The 22,933-nt window shown below is 47.3% G+C and overlaps 1 protein-coding gene across 1 annotated transcript in view; it reads right to left on the minus strand.

The window, feature by feature from the left end:
• Window positions 1-22,933, minus strand: part of atp6v1h (ATPase H+ transporting V1 subunit H) — a 173,402-nt gene that overhangs the window by 15,976 nt on the left and 134,493 nt on the right. Inside the window, exons 10-12 of the mRNA XM_085993957.1 lie at window positions 15,995-16,195; window positions 14,573-14,674; window positions 6,541-6,654 (exon numbers count right to left, since the gene is read on the minus strand). Coding sequence (XP_085850083.1) covers window positions 6,541-6,654; window positions 14,573-14,674; window positions 15,995-16,195 — 417 coding nt within the window. The remainder of the gene's footprint in view (window positions 1-6,540; window positions 6,655-14,572; window positions 14,675-15,994; window positions 16,196-22,933) is intronic.

The following is a 22,933-nucleotide window of genomic DNA, read 5'->3' on the forward strand; positions in this document are numbered from 1 at the left end:
CCCAGAGGGAGAGTGCGGCCTCCAGTCCGGCGACGGTCAGCGCCGAGGAGGTGCGCCTCCTCGAGGAAATGGCCGTGGACTCGGAGCGCCGTCACACGGAGCTCATGGGGGTAGTGGCACGGATGCCTGAGGCCATCGAGTCCCTGGCTAGGAGTGTCACTGAATTCGGGGCATCACAGGCCAGGAGTCTGGATGAATTCGGGGCATTACAGGCCAGGAGTCTGGGTGAATTCGGGGCATTACAGGCCAGGAGTCTTGCGGAATTCGGGGCAGCTCAGGCAGCTGCTGGCCAGATGATCACTCGTGCCGTCCAGTCACTGGCTGGTCTGATGCGGGCGCAGACCAGGGCAGCACGGGCACTAACTGCTGCCACACTCGCTGCGTCAGCCAGGCATCGCCAGGGCACCCGCCGCGCTGCAGCAGCACAGCGGTCTGTCCCTCGGCAGATTGCTGCGCATGCTGCAGTGCTGGCCCGGCCGAGTGCCAGGCAACCAGCGAGCACCTGCCATCAGCCAGCTTGCCCCCATTCCTCCAGCCGCCAATGCCACTCCCCCAGTGGAGCTGCCACGAGCTGCTGGTCAGACTGATGCTGGCCAGCCACAGCTGCAGCAGTCAGCAGCCGGCCCCTCGAGGGTCAGACCTCGTCTAGGCCGACCCCCAAGGGCATCTGCCGTCACGCCATGTGCCCCTCAGGAGCCTTCCCCCAGCCTTGCAGCAGCCACTGGGCTCACCTTGAGGAGCAGCAGCAGGCCGGGCAGGGGCCGCACAAGTGTGCACAAGGCATCGTCCTCGCGGGACAAGAAGTAGAAGGCGTGGCCAAATGTTTTGTTTTTTTGAAGGCCGAGGATGAAGGCCATTTTTGTTTAACTGTTTTGTTAATCCTCTCCAGGTTGTGGGAGCAAGTAATGTGTTTGACTGTTTTTTGGGGGTTTCTTCTGTTTTTGTTTTTCATGTGGGAAGGGCCCTGAGTTTGTTCAATAAACAATTTTCTTTATTCAGATTGTCCATGTTTGATCTTTGAAGTGTTTGTTGCCTTAACCGGCTGAGGGCTTGCGGAGCGGCTGCATTCATGTTCTTTCATTGGCACAAGCCATTCCCTGACAGGGGGCCTAGAACCTACGTTCAATAAGCCGCCGACGGGCGGCCCTTGCACCTTCTGCCTCCCTCCTGGGCTGGTACTCCTCGTCCTCCTCCTCATGCTCCTCCTGCTCCTCCTCCTGAGGTGGTGCTCCAACCTGAGGTGGCAGTGCCGGAGTCCTGCGGATAGCCAGGTTGTGCAGCATGCAGCAGACGACAACGAAATGGGAGACTCGCTCCGGCGAATACTGCAGGGCTCCACCGGAGCGATCCAGGCAGCGGAACCGCTGCTTCAGGACGCCGATTGTTTGTTCTATGATGTTCCTAGTCGCTTGATGGCTCTCGTTGTATGCCTCTTCAGCAGGGGTCCTGGGCGCGCGGAGCGGGGTCATGAGCCAGGTACACAAAGGATAGCCTTTGTCCCCGATAAGCCATCCTCTTGGGTGAGGCTGTGCCTGGAACATGTCAGCCACAGTTGTCTGTCGCAGGATAAAGGCATCGTGGCTGCTGCCTGGAAAGCGGGCATTGACAGCTAGGATGCGCTGCCTGTGGTCACACACCAGCTGTACGTTGAGGGAATGGTAGCCCTTCCGGTTGCGGTAATCCTCAGCATACTCCAGAGGTGCCCGCAAAGCCACATGCGTGCAGTCAATGGCGCCCTGCACCATGGGGAAGCCCGCTATTCTTGCAAATCCCACTGCACGCTGCTGCTGCTTGTCCAGGGTCATGGGGAAGGAGATGAATTGACGTCTCCTTCTGAAAAGGGCATTGGTCACCTGGCGGATGCAGCAATGCACGGCGAACTGGGAGATGTTAGCAATGTCCCCAGCAGCGGATTGGAAGGAGCCGGTGGCATAGAAATTCAGAGCCACCGTCACCTTCACTGCCACCGACAGAGACGTCCTGCACCTCAGCTGTGGACGCAGATCTCTGTGAAGCAGCTGGCAGATCTTTGTGACCACCTCCCTTCTGAATCGCAGCCTCCTAACACACTGCGTGGCAGACATGTTGAGATAGGAGAACTGCTGGCGGTATACCCTGGGTGGGTAAGGCCTCCCTTGCCGACACCTGTTGCCCCCTCTGCGTCTAGCCAGGGCTGCCACTCTCTCACGGCGTCCGTGAGCCCTTCCTATGTAAGGCTGAAAGCCAGCGTTGACAGCCCCCATAATATGTTGGCAAACAATGAGATATCAATGAAGGCAAAGAGAATTGCAAAGCTGTGGCCTGAAGCCAGAAATACCTGTGCTAGTGTTGGGCCAAAGCAGTAAGCTCTCTACCTTGGTCTCTCTCCAAAAATCCGTTTCACAAGAGTGAGTGCTGCAAAATGGCTGCCCTTTATAGTGCAGGGTAAGTGCCCTTTAATTTGCGCTCCCCGCGGCCCGCATCGGCTGTGAACCGTTCCACTTCACAGTCCTTAGGGCCGCCACGCCCACATTGGGCGGGCGCGACTGAAGTTCCGGATTGGGGCGCACAAAGGGCGTTGCACGAGGAAATGACGTCATGATCTGCGCGTGCAGCTGAGCGCGCGCAAATACTTTGCGCCGGCGCTAAATGTCTACTGAAGTTGGGGGCAGGCGCAGATCGCGCTGCGCCCAGGCGCTAAGCGCCTAGCGCTCGAAATCTACTCCTCTTAAGGCGCTAACGGCTGGCGCACGCAACTGAATTTCTAGGCCAAAGACCCTGCAAAGAAAGTCCAATTCAGTCAACGCCTCACAGCTAACCTGACGACTCCCAGTGAACCGGAGCCGCAGAGTGTCCATAGTGCCTGGTCTGCCCTAAAGTCCACCATAATTAGCACCTGCAAAGAGACTCTTGGTTACTCTACCAGAAAACATCAAGACTGGTTGATGAGAATGACCAGGAGACCAAGGAGCTAACAAATCGGAAACATAAGGCGTTCTTTAATTGGAAACATCAGCAGCACTCGAGGGAAAGAAGACAGATTTACAGACAACTGAAGGCTGAGTTCCAACAAAAAACTCGTGACCTAAAGAACAGATGGTGGGTGGAAAGAGCCCAGGAGATCCAGCAAACAGCCGACAACCATGACGCGCGTGGATTCTTTAGTGCAGTCAAGACCATCTACGGCCCAAGCACCTATCCCACTGAGAGCGAAGAATGGTGAGGTGCTCATCAAGGACAGAGAGGCAGTCAGTGCCTGCTGGAAGGAGCACTTCAAAGATCTCCTCAACCAAGACGCCATCTTCGACGCGAGTCTCCTTGACTCCATTCCACAGCATGCTATCCGCCACTATCTCGGCACAATCCCAGCCCGGCATGAGGTTGAAAAGGCCATCCGACGCTGAAAAACAACAAGGCTTCTGGAGCAGATGAAATCCCCGCCGAAGTACTAAAGCATGGCGGAGAAGTACTCTTGGCGTGAATCCATGACCTTATCTGGAGGGGGAGAGCATGCTGGGGTTTTCAGAGATGCCATAATCATGACCATCTTCAAGAAAGGAGACAAGTACGACTGCGGTAATTACAGAGGAGTTTCCCTGTTGTCTGCCACAGGGAAAGTCATTGCAAGAATCCTCCTCAATCATCTCCTCCCAGTGGCTGAAGAGCTCCTCTCAGAGTCACAATGCGGATTCCGCCCACTAAGAGGCACAATGGACATGATTTTCACTGTGCGACAAATCCAAGAAAAATGTATGGAGCAGCATCAACCTCTATACATGGCCTTTTTTGACCTCACAAAGGCCTTCGACACTGTCAACCAGAGAGATTATGGAGTGTCCTTCTCAATTTGGCAGTCCTCAAAAATTTGTTACCATCCTTCGTCTGCTCCACAATGACATGCAAGTCGTGATCCTTAATAACCGATCAATTTTAAAACTCTCATCCTTGTTTTCAAATCCCTCCATGGCCTCACTCCTCCCCATCTCTAATCTCCTCCAGCCCCACAACCCTCAGATATCTACGCTCTTCCAATTCTGGCCTCTGAGTATCCCCGATTTTAATCACTCCACTACTGCGCCTTCAGCTGCCAAGGACTTAAGCTCTGGAATTCCCTCCCTAAACCTCTCCGGATCTCTTCCTCTCTTTCCTCCTTTAAGACACTCCTTAAAACTTACCTCTTTTGACCAAGCTTTTGGTCATCTACGCTAATATCTCGTGTCTCGGTGTCAAATTTTGTTTTAGAATGCTCCTGTGAAGCGCCTTGGGACGTTTTACGACATTAAAGGCGTTATATAAATACAAGTTGATGTTGTAAGCCGTGAGGAGGAAGTCAGAGGCTGCAAAGGCATATAGACTAGTTAAATGATTGGGCAAGAAGGTGGCAGATGGAGTATAATGTGGAGAAATATGAAATCATCCACTTTGGTAGGAAGAATAGAAAAGCCTATAGGCTCTAGTGGCTGTATGGTCTACTCCTGCTCCTATTTTTTTATGTTCTTATTACATTAACTAGGCTTGTATGCTCTGAAATATAGAAGGTTAAGGGGTGATTTAATTGAGGTTTTTAAGATTTTGAAGGGAATTGATAAGTTAGATAGAAATAAGCTTTTTTCGCTGGTGGGAGAGTCCAGGACAAGGGGATATAACCTTAAAATCAGAGCCAGGCCATTCATGAGAAGTTAGGAAACGCTTCTTCACACAAAGGGTGGTAGAAGTGTAGAACTCTTTCCCACCAAAAGCAGTAAATGCTAGCTCAAATAATAATTTTAAATCTGAGATCTATATAATTATTTGCTAGCTAAGGATATGAAGGGATATGGAGCCAAGGCAGGTGGATGGAGTTAGGATACAGATCAGCCATGATCTCATTGAATGGCAGAACAGGCTCAAGGGACTGAATGGCCTACTCCTGTTCCTATGTTTTTTATGAATTAACTGCTCTTTACCTGTACTTCCACAAGATGCAGATTTGGGTATTTTTTTCTACAGCCTGATTTTAATGAAGGAAATCGGAATTGTGTTGCACCAGGACTTTCTTAAAAATCTCAATTATAAAATCTGTGGCACACCTACAGTCTTTGTACTCTGAACTTACTCAAGAAATAAAGCGAAATTGACAATATACACATTAGTCAATAACCGATAAGCAAAAATCTGTCTGCACCCGACACCAAGGCATTTTCTGTCTGACTAGGTGTGAAAGCTATTCAAGGTAGTGATTAAGACTTATTACACCGTTAAAAATCCACTTACAAGTACCAACTTTGTCCAGTGAGTATCTAGCGGATAAATACTGCAACTTCACACGTTCCATGTGCTCCAATGACTAGTCTCTGGGCGAGATACTGGTATAGCGAAGCTTTTTGAGGAGAGGGCAGCTCCAGCAGCAACTTCCTGATATCTGTGATGAACTGCGTATGTGTGGTTGCTGGAATTTGCTGTCTGGTTTACTCTAATAAAGGTGACTACTAATAGCTTCACTGTTATTTTTACCGCAAAATCTGGCTATAGTTTTTTCCTTGGGGGTTTTAGACCTCGCTAGGCTTTGCAGCTACCTTACAGCAGGTAAGTCACAGTTCTTGTGCCACAGTGAGCCTAAGAATTTATAATGGATAAAGTTGACACAAAAGTGTGACAAAACCGTAACAATGAGGTTTGGTAGACAGCAAGTGTGTGCAGGTGGAAGATTTTTAATTATTGATACACACACACACAATCTTCTCCCTCCTATACACACACTCCATCTCTCCCCACACACGCACAATTCTCCAGTCCTTCCCCTCTCACGCACGCTCTCCCTACTCCTAACCCCATCCCACACAATCTCCCTCTTCTGTGCATGGTCTGTGGAAATAGCATGTTTGAAGAGCCAAATGGCCTTTTTCATTTCATACTTATGTTATCAGAATTATTGCACAACTTGACTCAGTGGTGCTCAATAGAACATGGTCTAAAAAGATATTTGACTTAGAAGCAACGTGAGCTGTTCAGGGTGAACTAGATGGTGCCCACCAACTTTTAAGTGACTTGGCTAGCATGGAAAAATGAAGGCTGGTACAAAAAATTAGTTTCTGATTTGCATCACCGAAAGAATGGAAGATCACATGGTAAGGCGGTTTCACGACAAACTTAGGGATGTCCACAAATTTGTGTTATTGCTCTTTAATGAGCCTATAAATCATGCCAAAAAAAATGGGAAAAATACATGCTTTTAAAGCTGAAATTGTCCAAAATCTGAAAGTTGACAAAGCATGGAAAAATACCTCAATTTTCCAGTTTTTTGCTCAGGCTTTGGGAGCTTTAACACTATGGGGTCTAGCTGATCTTTTCAACAGTCGGTTCAGCTTGAAAATGTTATTAATAGACCTATTCTAACTATACAAATCACGACTCTCATAGGAGGCCCATTTCTTCAAAGTTAGCTCCATTATACTGCCTTTTGCACATTGTGCAGGCTAAGTTGCTCAATGGGAAGCTTTAATATCAAAGGTTGGATTAAAAGTGCAACAAAAGTGGAAAAAGAATGAGCAATATTCAATTTATCATATATATAGTACATACCAGTTGTGCACCATCAGTTTCTGAACTGCTAAAAGAGCATTGTAGCGCACTTGCTGATCTTCATGGTGCATATGGTTCATTACAAGCTGTTTACCTCCAAGCTGTTCAATTACACTGAAAATAAACAGTCACAATCATGAATATTAAATCATGATTTATTTTTGAATTGTTTTAGAAAATGAATGTTTTAAATATTCATTATTTGAATATTAATACTATTTGGGGTTTAGGGATATATACATACTCAAGATTGACATGGATACTTTGTGTAGGAAAGAACTACGAATGAACTTGTGTTTATATAGTACCTTTTATCTTAAGAAGTCCAAAGCACTTATAACCAATGAATTACTTTTACAGTGTAGTCACTGTTGTTTTGCAAGCTAACACAACAGCTAATTTGTGCACAGCAATATCTGACAAACAGCAAAGAGGTAAATGACCAGTTAATCTGCTTTGGTGGTGCTGGTTGAGGGATGACTGTTGGCCAAGGCACTGGGAGAACTCATGTTCTTTGGAAAAAGTGTCACAGGATTCTAACAGGCACAGAGGACTTTGAGATCATGGCCCAGAAATTCGGGTCGGGGGCTTCCCGTGGGTGCAAGCCCCGACCTGCACTTACCTTGCGCGCCGGCCGTTGAGCTGTGGGCTCCCGTGGAATTCCGATCCGGGGCCTGGTCCAGCTGCCGGCGCGCAGTGCTTGCGTATCCCAGGGGCGCAGTTAGTTTGATGCGTCCCCTGGGATCACATGGGCCATGGGCAGTCAATCAGAGCAGGGAATGCTCCATTCATAAGTCTTGACAGGAAGTGCTGTCAAAACTTAAATATACTACGGCCCCAAAATAGCACTAAACCTTCAAATAAATTTTAAAAAAATCACTTTTTTAAATAAACTGTAAATTACATTAAATAACTATTTTAAACAATAATTTAAATTTTTGGAAAAAATAATTTTATATTCTAACGGGGCTAAAAATAAACTTACCTTGCTTTAAAGTATTTAAAAATAATAAACCTGTGGAAAAAATGTTTTAATTTTAATTAATTCACCACTTACCTTGTAAAAAGCAGGCCATATGCCTGCTTTTTAAATGTGTAAATTCTGCAGGCTTACCCTCCCGGGAAAATCTGTAAAAAAAAACTAAGTCTGATGCGCAGGCGCAGCCTCCCCTGCGCACGTGTTCGACCTCTGAACCTCTTCGTTCAGAGGAACGGAAGTGCCGGTTTCCCGCACATGCGCAGTGCATGCAGGAATCCGGCACTTCCATCGGGCCCACGGGTGAGTACCCAGCGCGTACTCACCCATGGAGACCTGAATTTCTGGGCCAATAATGTCTCATTCAAAAGACAGCACCTCCAAGAATGCAACAACACCTCAATATTACATGAAGTGCCACCCAATATTTAGGTGCTCAAGTTCCGGATTGGGCTTGAATTCACAACCTTCTGACTCAGAAGCAAGAGTTCTACCATTGAGGCAAGTTGACATTGGAGTGCAGAGAAGAATCGAGTCAAAACACTGCCCTTTAAAGTGTGAATAAGAAATCTCAAAACAATATAATTCATATTGATGCAGCAGAGCCAGAGGTGGGATCTTCCTTCTATAAATCCATTCAAAGAAGCTTGCATTCATTTTTCTAAAGTCTCAAATAAATTATACAAGTCTCTGTTACAGTCAAATAAGCATCACATTTAAACAAATTCAAATCTAGCATATTTATACAATATATGCAAGCAATTTTCCCTTGAAAGTTCAGCAACTTTATCCAGTGAGCAGCTGCATCATTCAGACCAGGATGATCCAAAGTTTGAGTTTTGGTCAGTATTGAGTGGTAGTAGGGTTATTACATTTGGCTTCAACACTCCTAATGTGGGAAACACGGCAGCCAATTTGCGCACAGCAAGCTCCCACAAACAGCAATGTGAAAATGGCCAAATAATCTGTTTTTGTGTTATGTTGGTTGAGGGAGAAATATTGGCCAGGACACCGGGGATAACTCCCCTGCTCTTCTTCGAAATAGTGACATAGGATCTTTTACGTACACCCGAGAGCGCAGACAGGGCCTTGGTTTAACATCTCATCTGAAAGACGGCACCTCCGACATTGCAGCACTCCCTCAGCACTGCACTGGAGTGTCAGCCTAGCTTTATGTGCGCAAGTCCCTCGAGTGGGATTTGAACCCACAACCTTCTGACTCGGGCGAGTGTGCTACCCACTGAGCCACGGCTGACAGGGGCAACAACAAAAGTGAAGAGTTCTATTGCTTGATCTAACAGCCGCGTTGAATGTGCCCACGTGGATGTTGGGGCATGACTGTGATTCTCCTTGTGGTTGAAGAATATGGTGACCTCATTGCCAAAAATCCGACATGAGTACAGAGCAAGGTACAGTACCCATCAAATGTTTTCTGGAGAGGAAGGGGAATAGGAAACAGGCATTAGCTGTTTTGTAAACAAGGTAAGTTTGTAAAGAAAATACCTGAATGTGGAGCCAGGACGAACAGTAGGGCTGAACATGGGGACCACAGTAGCCTGTTTCCAATCTACTGGTACTTCCCCAGTGTCCATGAACACTCTCATAATGTTCATTAGTGCCCCGCTAGTCTCCTTCAACACTGGGATAAATACTAGCTATCCCTATTTAAGCTTATCTAGTACTTCCATCTCAGTTATATCGAAATTCTCAATTTTGCCTTGGTACTTTTTTTTTGGGGGGGGGGGGGTGAAGGACATACTGTTCACATGCACATACAACTATCTAGTTCACAACACAGATAAACAAGCTATGTAGATACAAATGATATGATAAAGGTAGCTTCATTATGCAAAAGCTACCCTTTAAATTTTATTCCATTTTAATCTTTTTACTTTAGCACATTAGCGTAAGATTTGGATAACCCCACTGTAGACATAAGGGGGGCTAAATTCGATAGTCCTTAAAAACAGGTGTGGGGATCGCGATACGCAATTAACCCGTGCCCGTTGCTTCCGATGCAGGCAGCATGCCAACATGAACTGTCTAAACTCAAGGGAGTACAAGTCATGTTTAGATAACCTGTCCTCATAATTTAACACTAAGCCCTGGTGTCATTCTGGTGAATCAGTGCTTTATCCCTTTCGTGGCCAATGTATCTTTCCCGAGGCTCGGTGCTCAAAACTGAATGCAGTACTCCAGAGGGGTCTGACCCAGGCTCTGTAAAACTGAAGCATCACTTCCTCACTTTGGAATTCCAACCTCCTTGAAATAAAGTGGATACAGGTTCAATAGTAGCCTTCAGAAGGGAATTGGATAAATACTTGAAGGAGAAAAAATTGCAGGGATAGGGGGGGGAAAAAAGGGGGTGGGACTAATTGGATTGCTCTTCAAAAGAACCAGTGCAGACCTCTTTGTGCTGTACCATTATATGATTCTAAAGACCAACGTTCCATTAGTCTTTTTGATTACTTTTTATACCTGTGCACTAGCATTGTGATTTGTGTACATGGACACCTAAATCCATTTGCTCCTACACAGCTTTTAGTCTCATTAAGTAAATATTCAATTTGTTTTTCTCAGATGCAAAGAAGATGAGCTCACACTTCCTCACATTGAACACCATCTACCATAGTTTTGTTCACTCACTTAGTCTGACTGTCCTTTTGTGACTTCCTGGTCCCATCCACACAACTTACTGTGCCTCCTAACATAGGGTAATCTGCAAATTTAGATATACAAAGCTGAGGCCCCAGTACAGATCCCTGGGGAACATCACTTGTCACATCCTGTCAATCAGAGAACAAACCCTTTGGGGTCGATTTTCGTGGAGCCGTCAGGCGGGGTTTCAGGCGTGTGGGGGGGAAAATCCCAAATTCGGGGGTCCCGACACCATCCCGCCCAAAACCCCGCTCCGCGCAACTTTCAGAGGTGGCGGGTACCCGCCCCGCACTGGGACCCGCCGAAACCAGGCGGGAAGGGATTAGTCCCAATTAACTGCCTGTTAACAGGTAGTTAACAGGCAGTTTTTAGCCTAATCCCTATTTTGAGGGGTTTCGTGTGGGATTCCCGACGGCTCCAAACCACGCCAGGTTAGAGCAGGCGGGCTGTCGGGTTGAAGGAGTTGGAGGGGTCGCGATGTCGGTGTTCAGGTGAGTGATGGGTGCATGAGTGCAAAGGTAAGTGTGTTTGGTGTGTCTAAAGTGTGTAAAGAACTTTTACTTACCAGAACTTTTACTTACCTGTACTTACCTTCACAGCCTTTCTTCCTGTAGCCGTCAGGAGCCCATCACTCACCCGGCACTTAAAGCTGAACGGCTGCGATCTGTGAAAAGTGACAGCCTTCAGCTTTGAGTGCTGGTGTGAGTTCTAACTGAGTCTGTGCAGAAGGACTCATGTTAGAACTCGGCCTGTCAGTGTTTCACAGCTTCAAACAGCTGTGAAACACTGATATTTCATCCGTCAAGAACTCTTGACAGATGAAATTGCAGTCTGTGATGTCACCTGTTGCCGGGTGGTCCTTAATTGGCCTGCTGAGCTCGCTGGGTGGGGTCAACAAGGGAAAATCGCACGGATTGGCCGGACGTCGAAGTAGGTGGGTCTATAACCCGAAAGTTGTAGTCCTGCCTCCTTCCCGACAGCTTCAGGAAAATCGACCCCTTTATCCCTACTCTGTCTCCTACCTTCCAATTACTAACCATGTCAAGGTTACCGCCAATTCAGTGAGCTCTCATTTTTGCTAATAATCCCTTATGCGAAACCTTATCAAATGCCTTCTGAAAGGCCATATAGACAACATCTATAGACACTCCTCTATCGACCATGCTAGCGACCTCCTCAAAATATTCAACTAGATTAGTCAGACATGATCTACCATTCACAAATCCATGCTGACTCTCTTTGATTAGCTCATACTATCCAAATACTCAGTCATTCTGTCTCTGATGATATATTCCAGTAAACTCTCCATAATTGATGCTAAACTGACAGGTATGTAGTTACCTGGGCCTAGAAATTGGATCACGTTGTGCCCATTTTAAACGCATAAAATAAGTGCCTAGTGGATTAACATGGTGTGCCGGAGGTGCACCATGTGCCATATTGGTAAAGGCTCCCCCATAGGCGTCGAAGGTTTGCACCTGAAACCAGTGTTAGCCCAGCATTTGCATATGCAAAGGGCCTATTTCTTTTAATAAACGGTGTGGAAACCATCAGGTCCTGGGGATTTGTCTATCTTAAGTTCCATTATTTTCTTTCTTACTGTACTTTTTTATTTAAACTTATATTAAATCCACCAAGTTCCTCCTCTTGACTTGTTAGGTTGCCTTGTACTGCTGGTATTCGTCCTCTTCCTCCACTGTGAAAATGAATACAAAGTACTAATTTCTCAAGTCTGCTATTTCCTTATTAGCCTTAATAGTCTCGCCATCTTTAATGGACTCATATTCTCCTTTATCACTCACTTTCTTTTAATATATTCATAAAAACTTTTGCAGTTAGCTTTAATATCCCCTGCAAGCATTTTTCATATTCCTCTCTGCACCTTTTATTACTTTCTTTGTATTTCTGTGTTGCTTAATAGCTTTCCCAGTCTGCTGGATTTCCACTTTCCCTTGCATTTGTGCAAGCTTTTTTCTTTAGCTTGATACCGTTTCTTACCTCATTTGTTGATCATGGATGCTTCATTACACAAGTGGAGCCTTTGCCTTTTAGGGGTATGTACCTTACCAAATACAGGAAACTCTCGATTTACCAGCACCTAAATAACCGGAAATCTCTGTTAACCGGCAAAATTCAGGAGTAGGTTCAGGTAAGTTTTACTTCATATTAGTGACCGTTCCTGGATCTGTGGCTGTGTAACCGGGGTTCCTGCACCTGTTGCTAAGCAACAGGGACGCCTGGATCTTGTGGCCGGGGTCCCTGCACCTGTTGCTAAGCAACAGGGAGGTCTGGATCTTGTGGCCGGGGTTCCTGCACCTGTTGCTAAGCAACAGGGAAGCCTGGATCTGTGGCCGTGTACGGGGCTCTCGTACCTTTTACTATACCTCTCTGTAATCTGGACTTTTTGATAAACCGGCACCACGCCGGTGCCGGATAAAAAAAGAGTTTCCTGTTTATTGCTACTGCCGTTCCTTTCCCAATTTCCCTATCTTTTCTAAACTGAATTTGTGCTTATAACTATTTGCATGGACAATTTGCATTGTAAATGTGGATATAGGAATTTATAATGGAAATATAAAAATAAGGACAACATGTATGACTTCAAAGTGGAGTCTGAAGTACATCAGTGCGCCCTGGTCCAATTATTCCTCTAACCCTGCTTCACCTGATGACTGCACTTGGTCTTGACTCCTCATATGCAATGCTATTGGAGATGGGCCAATAGTTATAAACTGCTCTATTCCCATGGATAACCCAACTACTACTTTTCTCTCATTGTTTTAGTTAATTGCCTCAAGCCATCTTCCCCCAGAGATTAGTTGGTTAATTTGCTGCACAACACATGACTTGAGCGATACAGAGCAGGAAGGCTGCAGTTTAGTTCTGCCCCGAGTTAGCAGTCAAGGGCTTTTGACTTGACTCTGGTCTTTGAGGCAGGAGGAGAAATGTCAGCAAGGCTTCCCAGTGTTGTTTGCTTCTAGTGACCCTCACGGTAAGGTTCATGTATGTGGAAGTCAGGTGAGAACACCAGCAGCCTTGGGTGCAATACCGCTACCATGGTCAAATAGCTTTTTAATGCTGTCCGGTCTTGTTTGTAAAGAAGTCATTTGGATGGAGCCTGGAGCCCAATTTTGACCAGTACCTACAGGAGAGTCGGTGAGAAAATTGAAAGAACATTTTTTTTCTCTCTCTGGTCCAGTAGTTCTCTTTCTGGTCCAGTAGTTCTAACAGTGGAACCTTCAGGAAGAATTTCCCTGACCTTTTCCTGAAATTGACCGCAGTTTTTTCCCTGCCTCCCCAGGAATTCTCTCAGTACAGGTTGGGAGGTGCATGAGATTGCACCATCTAACACATCGGGTGAGCTTTAATTGGCCTGCTGGTCTTCTCTTTTTGTATGCTCGTGGGGAATTCAGATCCAGCCTGCTTATTGGGTCAGGGTTTTCCCATTTTCATCCCTGCTGGTGGAACTGTGTGACAGCGGACGGCAAGAATTTCTCTATACCTTCCTTTATAAGATGGGGGGAGTGCGTTTCTGGGCACTGCACCTCAGGAAGGATATATTGGCCTTGGAGTTGCAGCGCAGATTCACCAGAACGATATTGGGCTAAAAGGGTTAAATAATGAGGGCAGGTTGCATAGACTAGGCTTGTATTCCCTTGAGAAGGGGTGATCCAATTGAAATGTTTTAGATGATTAAAGGAGTCGATAGGGTATATAGAGAGAAACTATTTTCTCTGGTGTGGGTCCAGAACAAGGGGCCATTATCTTAAAATGAGAGCTAAGCCATTCAGGGGTGATGTCAGGAAGCACTTCTTCACACAAAGGGTAGTTGAAATCTGGAACTCTCTCTCCCCCCCTCCCCCCAAACAAAAAAGCTGTTGAAGCTAGGTCAATTGATAACTTCAAAATTAGGCAAGACTATTAAAGGTTACAGAACCAAGGCAGGTAGATGGCATTAAAATACAGATCAGCCATGATCTAACTGAATGGGGGGAGGGGGGGTTCGTGAGGCTGAATGGCCTACTCCTGTTCTTATTACAACTCACTTGTTTTATTTCTTGCGTTAAGTGTAGAATGACCTTTAATTGTAACAGCTGACCTGGGAGTGCTTGATGCTGACATTGTGTGCTTAAGCAGGAAGAAGTTTTCAACCCGATAGCATTGACATCCCCTTCAAAGCAACAGTATCATATAAAAATGTTTGCGTCCATTAGTTGTCATGTAAAACAGACATTTCTCTGTGCATGGGATGCACTATAGGAATGCAAGTATTTGTTATTGATTTCCTAAATTATCAATGGTATAAATGACCTTTTCATTTTCATGGTAAGTATCCAGAAACCAATGATGATTTGGAATTATTTTTTCTGTAAATTTTATTTACGGACAAGATCTTACCGTTTTCCCCGAGGGTAGTGACGCACATATTCACCAATATCATGTGCAGCCACAGCCAACACTTGAGGGTCATCAGAGACTTCCAAAAGCCTTGTCAGAATCCTTCACAAGAGAAATTAAAATGCAAAATAATGAGATTAGCATGTAATGTTCCCTGTAAATTTTTTTTGTAAGGTGTGCGGGCCCTTTAACTGGCTGTGCGGACCATTCAATCTTTTGCACGTGTGGTCATTACCGTTATAAATCTTGTGAGCGGCCTGCGCAGGACCTCCAGACAGCCGCGCAACTTAACGGGAACATTGTTAGCATGCATTTCTTTCACATTGCAATCATTAAGAATTGCTTAAATCATTCTAAATTAAATTATTTTTTTAATGTAATTATAGTGTTCTGCTAAGTAAAATTCTAGCATTGATATTTGGTAGCAAAACGTGATAAATAATATTAACTAAAGTAATCCAGCAAGGGAAAGACGCTGTTGGGCGACAACTTGAAAACATTATCAGGGTAGCAAGGGGAAAAAATTGAGCCGTGCCCCTTTTGGGCCGCTAACTTCGCCAGGGTGCTACTTTTAGTGCCCCGAAAAAATTAGCGCCCCTGCGGCCGAAATTCACCGGTAGCGCCCCAAGAGGGAAGCGGGTGCCACTGGAAGTGCTCCGCCTCCCTCTTGGGGCGCTGCGAGTGAATAGCGCGGCACTATGTGCTGCAGCGCCACTCCGCAGTACTGCGGGCCTTCCTCCCCTTCTTAAATGGGAGGGGCCTAGCGCAGCGCGACCTGGGGCCCATCTGGGCCACCAGGGATCGAAGTGCAGGCAAAAGAGCCCGGCATTCAAGTGAAGGGGGGGCTGCAGAGGAGGCCAGGGACGGCAGAGGGGGCAGGTGCTGGCAGGCGGCCAGCAACAAAAATGGACGCCCGGCACCTCCCCTTTAATTTGCGCCACCCCGGTCGCAGGTATGCCCTCCTGACCCCGTCGGACATAGCGTCCGGCGATAAATCAGGGGGCGCTACCGAAGATCGCAGCCGGGGTGCGATTTTCACAGGAGGCGTTGGCGGTGCTGCGCCCAGGTGCTAGTTGCTTGGCGCTAACGGGAGGTGCGAAGCAACCGAATTTTTAGGCCCAAAGGTTTATCATCTACTTTACATTCTTGATGCTTATGCAATGCTCTCAAGTATTTCTACAGTCTGTTGTCCTCAATGAATAATCTAATTGCCAAGTGCAATTAATTTAATGTCATTTTATTAAATTTTCAATGATTATAATACAATGCAAACTGACAACAAAAATCCCATTTATACAACATATATTAAATACCTCTGGGATCTACCAAATTGAGTATGCAGAAGTTAAAAGTAGGTATTAACTAGGCTTAAATGCCAATTAATCTGAATGGAGCAAATACAAATATTGAAATTATACTTACTTCAGCAGTTCATAGTTTTTTTCATTCAACCTGGCAGCATTTTCTCGCCAGAATTTTTCTGATTTGTGGACAGGGCTCCATTCCAGGCGTCCTGACTTCAGTTCTGAACTGTATTCATCAAAAGAACTGGAAGTGGGTGGTAGGGGAGGAGGAAAAATAAAATCAGTGCTGCATGTATATAAAACAACAAATGCTCTCAAAATTAATTTTCAAGAACAAAAATTTATATAGACTTACATAGGATATATGGCACAGAAACGGGCCATTTGGCCCAACTAGTCCATGCCAGCATTTATGCTCCACTCGAGCCTCCTCCCATCTTTCCTCACCTAACTATCAGCATAATCCTCTAAACATAGGAACACAGAAGATAGGAGCAGGAGTAGGCCATTCGGCCCCTCGAGCCTGCTCCGCCATTCGATGAGATCATGGCTGATCATCCAAACTCAGTACCCCGTACCTGCCTTCTCTCCATATCCCTTGATACCTTTAGCTCTAAGAAATATATCTAACTCCTTCTTGAATATATTTAAAGACTTGGCCTCACCCGCCTTCTGTGGTAGAGAATTCCACAGGTTCACCACTCTCTGGGTGAAGAAATTCTTCCTCATCTCTGTCCTAAATGGCTTACCCCTTATCCTTAGACTATGACCCCTGGTTCTGGACTCTCCGACCATCGGGAACATTCTACCTGCATCTAGTTTGTCCAGACCTGTCAGAATTTTATAAGTTTCGATGAGATCCCCTCTCATTCTTCTAAACTCCAGCGAGTATAAGCCCAATCGACCCAATCTCTCCTCATACGTCATTCCTGCCATCCCAGGGATCAGCCTTGTGAATCTTCGCTGAACTCCTTCCATGGCAAGAACATCCTTTCTCAGATAAGGCGACCAAAACTGCACACAGTACTCAAGGTGTGGTCTCACCAAGGCCCTGTACAACTGCAGCAGGACATCCTTGTTCCTGTACTCAAACCCTTTCGCTATGAATTCGCTACCATTTGCCTTCTTCACCGCCTGCTGCGCCTGCATGCTTACCTTCAGCAACTGGTGCACAAGGACACCCAGGACTCGTTGCACTTCCCCTTCTCCCAATCTATTGCCATTCAGATAATAGTCTGTCTTTCTGTTTTTGACACCAAAGTGGATAACCTCGCATTTATCCACGTTATATTGCATCTGCCACGCTTCTGCCCAATCACCCGACCTGTTCAAATCATCCTGGAGTTTCTCGGTATCCTCCTCGCAGCACACACGCCCACCCAGCTTTGTGTCGTCTGCAAATTTGGAGAAATTACATCTAGTTCCCTTATCGAGATCATTAATGTATATTGTGATTAGCTGGGGTCCAAGGACCGATCCCTGCGGTACCCCACTAGTCACTGCCTGCAACTCGGAAAAAGACCCGTTCATTCCTACGCTCTGCTTTCTGTCCGCCAACCAGTTCTCTACCCAAGTCAATACCTTGCCCCCAATCCCATGTGCCTTAACTTTACACGCTAATCTCTTATGCGGGTCCTTTCGAAAGCCTTTTGAAAGTCCAAATACACCACATCTACTGGTTCTCCCTTATCTATTTTCCCAGTTACATCCTCAAAAAATTCCAGTAGATTAGTCAAGCACGATTTACCTTTTGTAAATCCATGTTGACTTTGTCCGATCCTGTCACTGTTTTCCAAGTGCTCAGCTATTACATCCTTTATAATGGACTCTAGCATTTTCCCCACTGCCGATGTCAGGCTTACCCGCTTTCTCTCTACCACCCTTTTTGAATAGTGGGGTAACATTAGCTACCCTCCAATCCATGGGTACAGTTCCAGATTCCAGCGAATTTTGGAAGATGATCAGCAATGCATCTACTATTTCTAGGGCCACCTCCTTAAGTACCCTAGGATGTAGATTATCAGGCCCTGGGGATTTATCGGCCTTCAATCCCGTCAATTTCCCTAACACCATTTCCCTACAAATACTGATTTCTTTCAGTTCCTCCCTCTCATCAGACCCTATGTTCTCCAACATCTGTGGGAGGTTATTTGTGTCCTCCTTTGTGAAGACAGAACCAAAATATTCATTTAATTGGTCTGCCATTTCTTTGTTCCCCATTATAACTTCCCCTGCTTCTGACTGCAAGGGACCTGCACTTGATTTCACTAATCTTTTTCTCTTCACATATCTATAAAAGCTCACAGTCAGTTTTTATGTTCCCCGCAAGCTTACTTTCATATTCTATTTTCCCCTTCTTAATTAATCCCTTTGTCCTCCTTTGTTGAATCCTAAACTGCTCCCAATGCTCAGGGTTACTGCTTTTTCTGGCCAATTTATATGCCCTCTCCTTGGATCTTATGCTATCCCTAATTTCCCTTGTTAGCCACGGTTGAGTCACCCTTTTTGTTTTATTCTTATCCCAAACTGGGATGAACAATTTCTGTAGTTCATCCATGCGGTCTTTGAATGTTTGCCATTGCCTATCTACCATCAACCCTTTGAGTGACATTCCCCAATCAATCCTACCCAATTCGCGCCTCATACCATCGTAGTTTCCTTTATTTAAATTCAGGACCCTAGTCTCCGAGTCAACTACTTCACTCTCCATCCTAATGAAGAATTCTATCATATTATGATCGCTCTGACCCATATGCTTATCTAGCCTCCCCTTAAATGCTATACTATTCGCCTCAACCACTCCATGTGGTAGCGAGTTCCGCACTCTCACCACTCTCTGGGTAAAGTAATTTGTTCTGCATTCCTTAGTTGATTTCTTGGTGACTACCTTATATTGATGGCCTCTAGTTATGCTCTTCCCCACAAGTGGAAACACTCTCTCTGTGTCGACTCTAACAAAACCTTTCATAATTTTAAAGACCACTATTAGGTCACCCCTCAGCCTTCTCTTTCCAAGAGAAAAGAGACCCAGCCTGTTCATCCTTTCCTGATGGGTGTAACCTCCCATTTCTGGGATCATCCTTGTAAATCTTTGTTGCGCCCTCTCCAGTGCCTCCATATCCTTTTTATAATATGGCGACCAGAACTGTACATAGTACTCCAAGTATGGTCTAACCAAGGTTCGATACACGCTTAGCATAACTTCCCTACTTTTCAATTTTATTCCCCTAGAAATAAACCAGAGTGCTTGATTTGCATCTGGGAAAGCATCCTCTGAACAAGATCTCTTCCCATGAATGTTTTAACTCAGTGTATTTAACTTCCCTAGCATCAGTGACCGAGTCCGAATGAATGTTAAAGTCAAGCATGAAAACCAAACAAGATTGACCAAAAACTGAGCAAATGTTGGATAAAGGGGGGTCTGGGTGTATTTATGACGATAGAATGCTGCCACAGATACGATTGCATTACATTATGGGTCTCTATCCCAGATCTATGTCATACCTCCCTTAAAATTTGGAATAAGGTTGCATTTCAGAACTGGCCAGAGCCAATGTTCCTGCAATATGCAATTGAGGAATGCTTATTTTGAGGGCATAAAGCAAGGGAAACAGGAAACAGGGGTGGAGTGCAGGTCTCAAAACTTCCAGAGACAGTATTGCCAACTCTCACGATTCCATTGTGAGACACGCAATTTCCGATTGAAATAAAGCTTCACTTGCGATGGAACGCCTAAATCTCTGGATGTTATGGAAAGCCCTCTGAACCCACTGTTATTTTTTTGCACGTGTGCAAATCACGTATCTTTTCGCGCATAGGCAAATCAGCATTCCCCGCCCCCCCAAAAAAAAATCCAGAGAAGCTTTATTTCACTCGGAAATCGCGTGTCTCACAGTTGGCAATACTGCTGCTATCATTTCTATGATTTAACTGATTTTATAGTTCAAATTAAAGTTAGATGGACAGGCTAGGGTTCTAGAGGGAAGAGCTTTTTGAGAAATTGCAAGGAAACGAAGACTGAATTTTTAAGACAACCGTAAGAATTTCTATATTAAATATGACAAGTTAACATCTTTGAAATTAGATTTAGTTTTAGTCAGAAATCTATGTTATTGAAGGTTTGGCGAGTTGTCCAGACTTTAATGCAACTTCAATTGAGACTACAGCCAAAAGAAGTCTTTTAAAATTTGTAAAGCATAATGTATTGTAACTTTGAGTTGGAGCATCAATCGAGCCCAGAGTGATAGCATTAGTCTCCGCTGTGAGGGCGAAAGGATCCTCGGTTGCTATAGTTAGGGCAATTTCATTTCAGCTCTATATAGGCTAAAAGCACAAAATTGTTCATATTTCCACCTCTAAATTATACAAAATTAACAATGTCACAAACAAAAATAACTGGAGTGGAAAATGGAAATGGTGCAAGAGAAGCTGTACTTCTAGTGATCGGGTTAGGCACATTGGCCTAGAAATTCAGTATAGCCACTTTTGGGGCGGTAAAGTCGGGCGGCCGCTAAAGTTTGCGCCCGCCGGAAAGTGGAGGCCACTTCGCCGATATTCAGTAGCTTTGGCCAAGGAGTTTGCTCGAGCGCTAAAACTGGCGATGCACGGCTATCTTTAGGCGCTAAGCCGGCGGTGCAGACTGATACCGCCGAGGCCGGGCGCAGCGCAGGTGCGGTCATGTCTTGATTGACAGCAGACACCCTGGCGCCGGCCAGCTCTTAAAGGGGGAAGGGTCGACTTGGTCTGCTGCCACGCCCTGGATACTGCAGCCCTCCAGCTAGGCCTAAACACTGCTGCTGGAGAGAAATAGCGCCAGGATGGATGCAGAGGGCCCGTGAGCGAGCGCAGCGCTTCTCTGCCCATGATTTAAAGGTGCTGGTTAGGGCTTTGGAGAGGAGACGCCATATCTTGTTCCCGGACAGTGGCAAGAAGCCTGCCACCAGGGTGTACAGGAGAGCCTGGAGGGATATCGCCCAGAGGGTCACAGCCACCTGCGATGTCCCCAGGACTGGTGTCCAATGCCGGAAAAAGTTTAACGACCTCACTCGGATTGTCAGGGTGAGTACCCTTTCCAGTGTCCTCCTCATCCTTGCATGTGCACCTCACATTATGGGCAAAGGGACCTCAAAGCCCTAATGGCCAGCCCTCATCCAGCAGCTATGGCACTGGCATGAACATCAATTGCACTTTCTGCACTTTACACACTGGCCAAGCTATTCCACCATGGGAGGCAGTGCATACAGCAACAGGGCACCACACTGGCCAAGCTATTCGACCATGGGAGGCAGTGCATACAGCAACAGGGCACCACACTGGCCAAGCTATTCGACCATGGGAGGCAGTGCACACAACAACAGGGCACCACACCGTACTTAGAGGCCGTCCTTTCTCTTGCAGGCCAAGCTGGCCCAGAATCTGAGGAGGCGGACTGTCACCGGGGGAGGCCGTCCCCAGTTCCAGCAGCTCAGTGACCTGGAGGAGCGCGTGGGTCGACTCATGGGTGGCCGGCTGATTGGCCCCGTTGCATGTGGAGATGCCGACCCTGTGCTGGGCCCCAATGGTAAGGACATGACCTTTTGGGCCTCTCTCGTTCCCCTTGCGCTTCAGAACTACATCCTTTGCCACTGTCCGACCAATGCGCTGAATGCCACCACTCATGCCTCCCTCGCTGACGCCCTGTCCTCACTCTAAAGCTACTCTTGTGCCTTCCTGCTTTCAGCTGGTGAGGAGGAGGTCCCTGAAGCTGCCAGTGACAGTCCCTCGGAAGAGGAGGACAAGGAGGAGCAAGAGGAAGGCGGCCCATCGGGAGAACCCTCATCCGCGCCAGGGGATGGCAATGGAGGGGACACGTCTTCCCTGGAGGAGAGCCAGGGGGAAGTGTCGGAGGGGAGTGTAGCTCCTGTGCCCAGTGGCGTCCAGCCACGCGGGAAGGGTCGGGCAGCTCGGCGGCCTTCTCCCCAGAGGGGGGGGGGGGGGGAAGTGTTGCAGGGGAGTGTAGCTCCTGTGCCCAGTGGCGTCCAGCCACGCGGGAAGGGTCGGGCAGCTCGGCTGCCTTCTCCCCAGAGGGGGGGGGGGGGGGGGAGAAAGTGTTGCAGGGGAGTGTAGTTGCTGGGCCCAGTGGCGTCCAGCCACGCGGGAAGGGTCGGGCAGCTCGGCGGCCTTCTCCCCAGAGGGAGAGTCCGGCCTCCAGTCCGGAGACGGTCCTCGTCCAGGAGGTGCGCCTCCTCGATCAAATGTCCGCGGATTCGGATCGCCGGCACACTGAGTTCATGGGGGTTGTGGCACGGTTGCCTGAGGCCATCGAGTCCCTGGCTCATAGTGTGTCAGATTTCGGGGCCTCACAGGCCAGGGGTTTCGAACAACTCGGGGCAGCACAGGCCAGGGGTCTCGAACAATTCGGGGCAGCACAGGACGCGAGTCGGGCCGAATTGAGGGCAGCACAGGACGCGAGTCGGGCCGAATTCAGGGCAGCACAGGACGCGAGTCGGGATGACTTCAGGGCAGCACATGCAGCGAGTGGCCAGTTGATCAGTGGTGCCGTGCAGTCATTGGCTGGTCTGATGCGGGCACAGACCAGGGCAGTACGGGCACTCACTGCTGCCACACTCGCTGTGTCAGGCAGGCATCGCCAGGGCACCCGCCGCGCTGCAGCAGCACAGCGGTCTGGCCTTCAGCAGATTGCTGCGCTTGCTGCAATGCCAGCCCGGCCGAGTGCCAGTGTCTCAGGCGAGCAGCGAGCACCTGGCATCAGCCAGCTTGCCCCCATTGCTGCAGCCGCCACTGCCACTCCCCCAGCGAAGCTGCCACGAGCTGCTGGAGAGACTGATGCTGCCCAGCCACAGCTGCAGCAGTCAGCAGCCGGCCCAGAGGGCCAGAGCTCGTCTAGGCCGACCCCCAAGGGCATCTGCCGTCATGCAATGTGCCCCTCAGGAGCCTTCCCCCAGCCTTGCAGCACCCACAGGGCCCAGGTTGAGGCGGAGCAGCAGGTCGGCCAGGGGCCGGAAAAGGCTGGACAAGGACTCGCCCTCTCGGCACACAAATTAGAGTGTTGCCAAAT

This window comes from Somniosus microcephalus, chromosome 7 (genome assembly GCF_052327205.1).
Source record: "Somniosus microcephalus isolate GS21.2 chromosome 7, FLI_Smic_1.0, whole genome shotgun sequence".
NCBI lineage: Eukaryota > Metazoa > Chordata > Chondrichthyes > Squaliformes > Somniosidae > Somniosus > Somniosus microcephalus.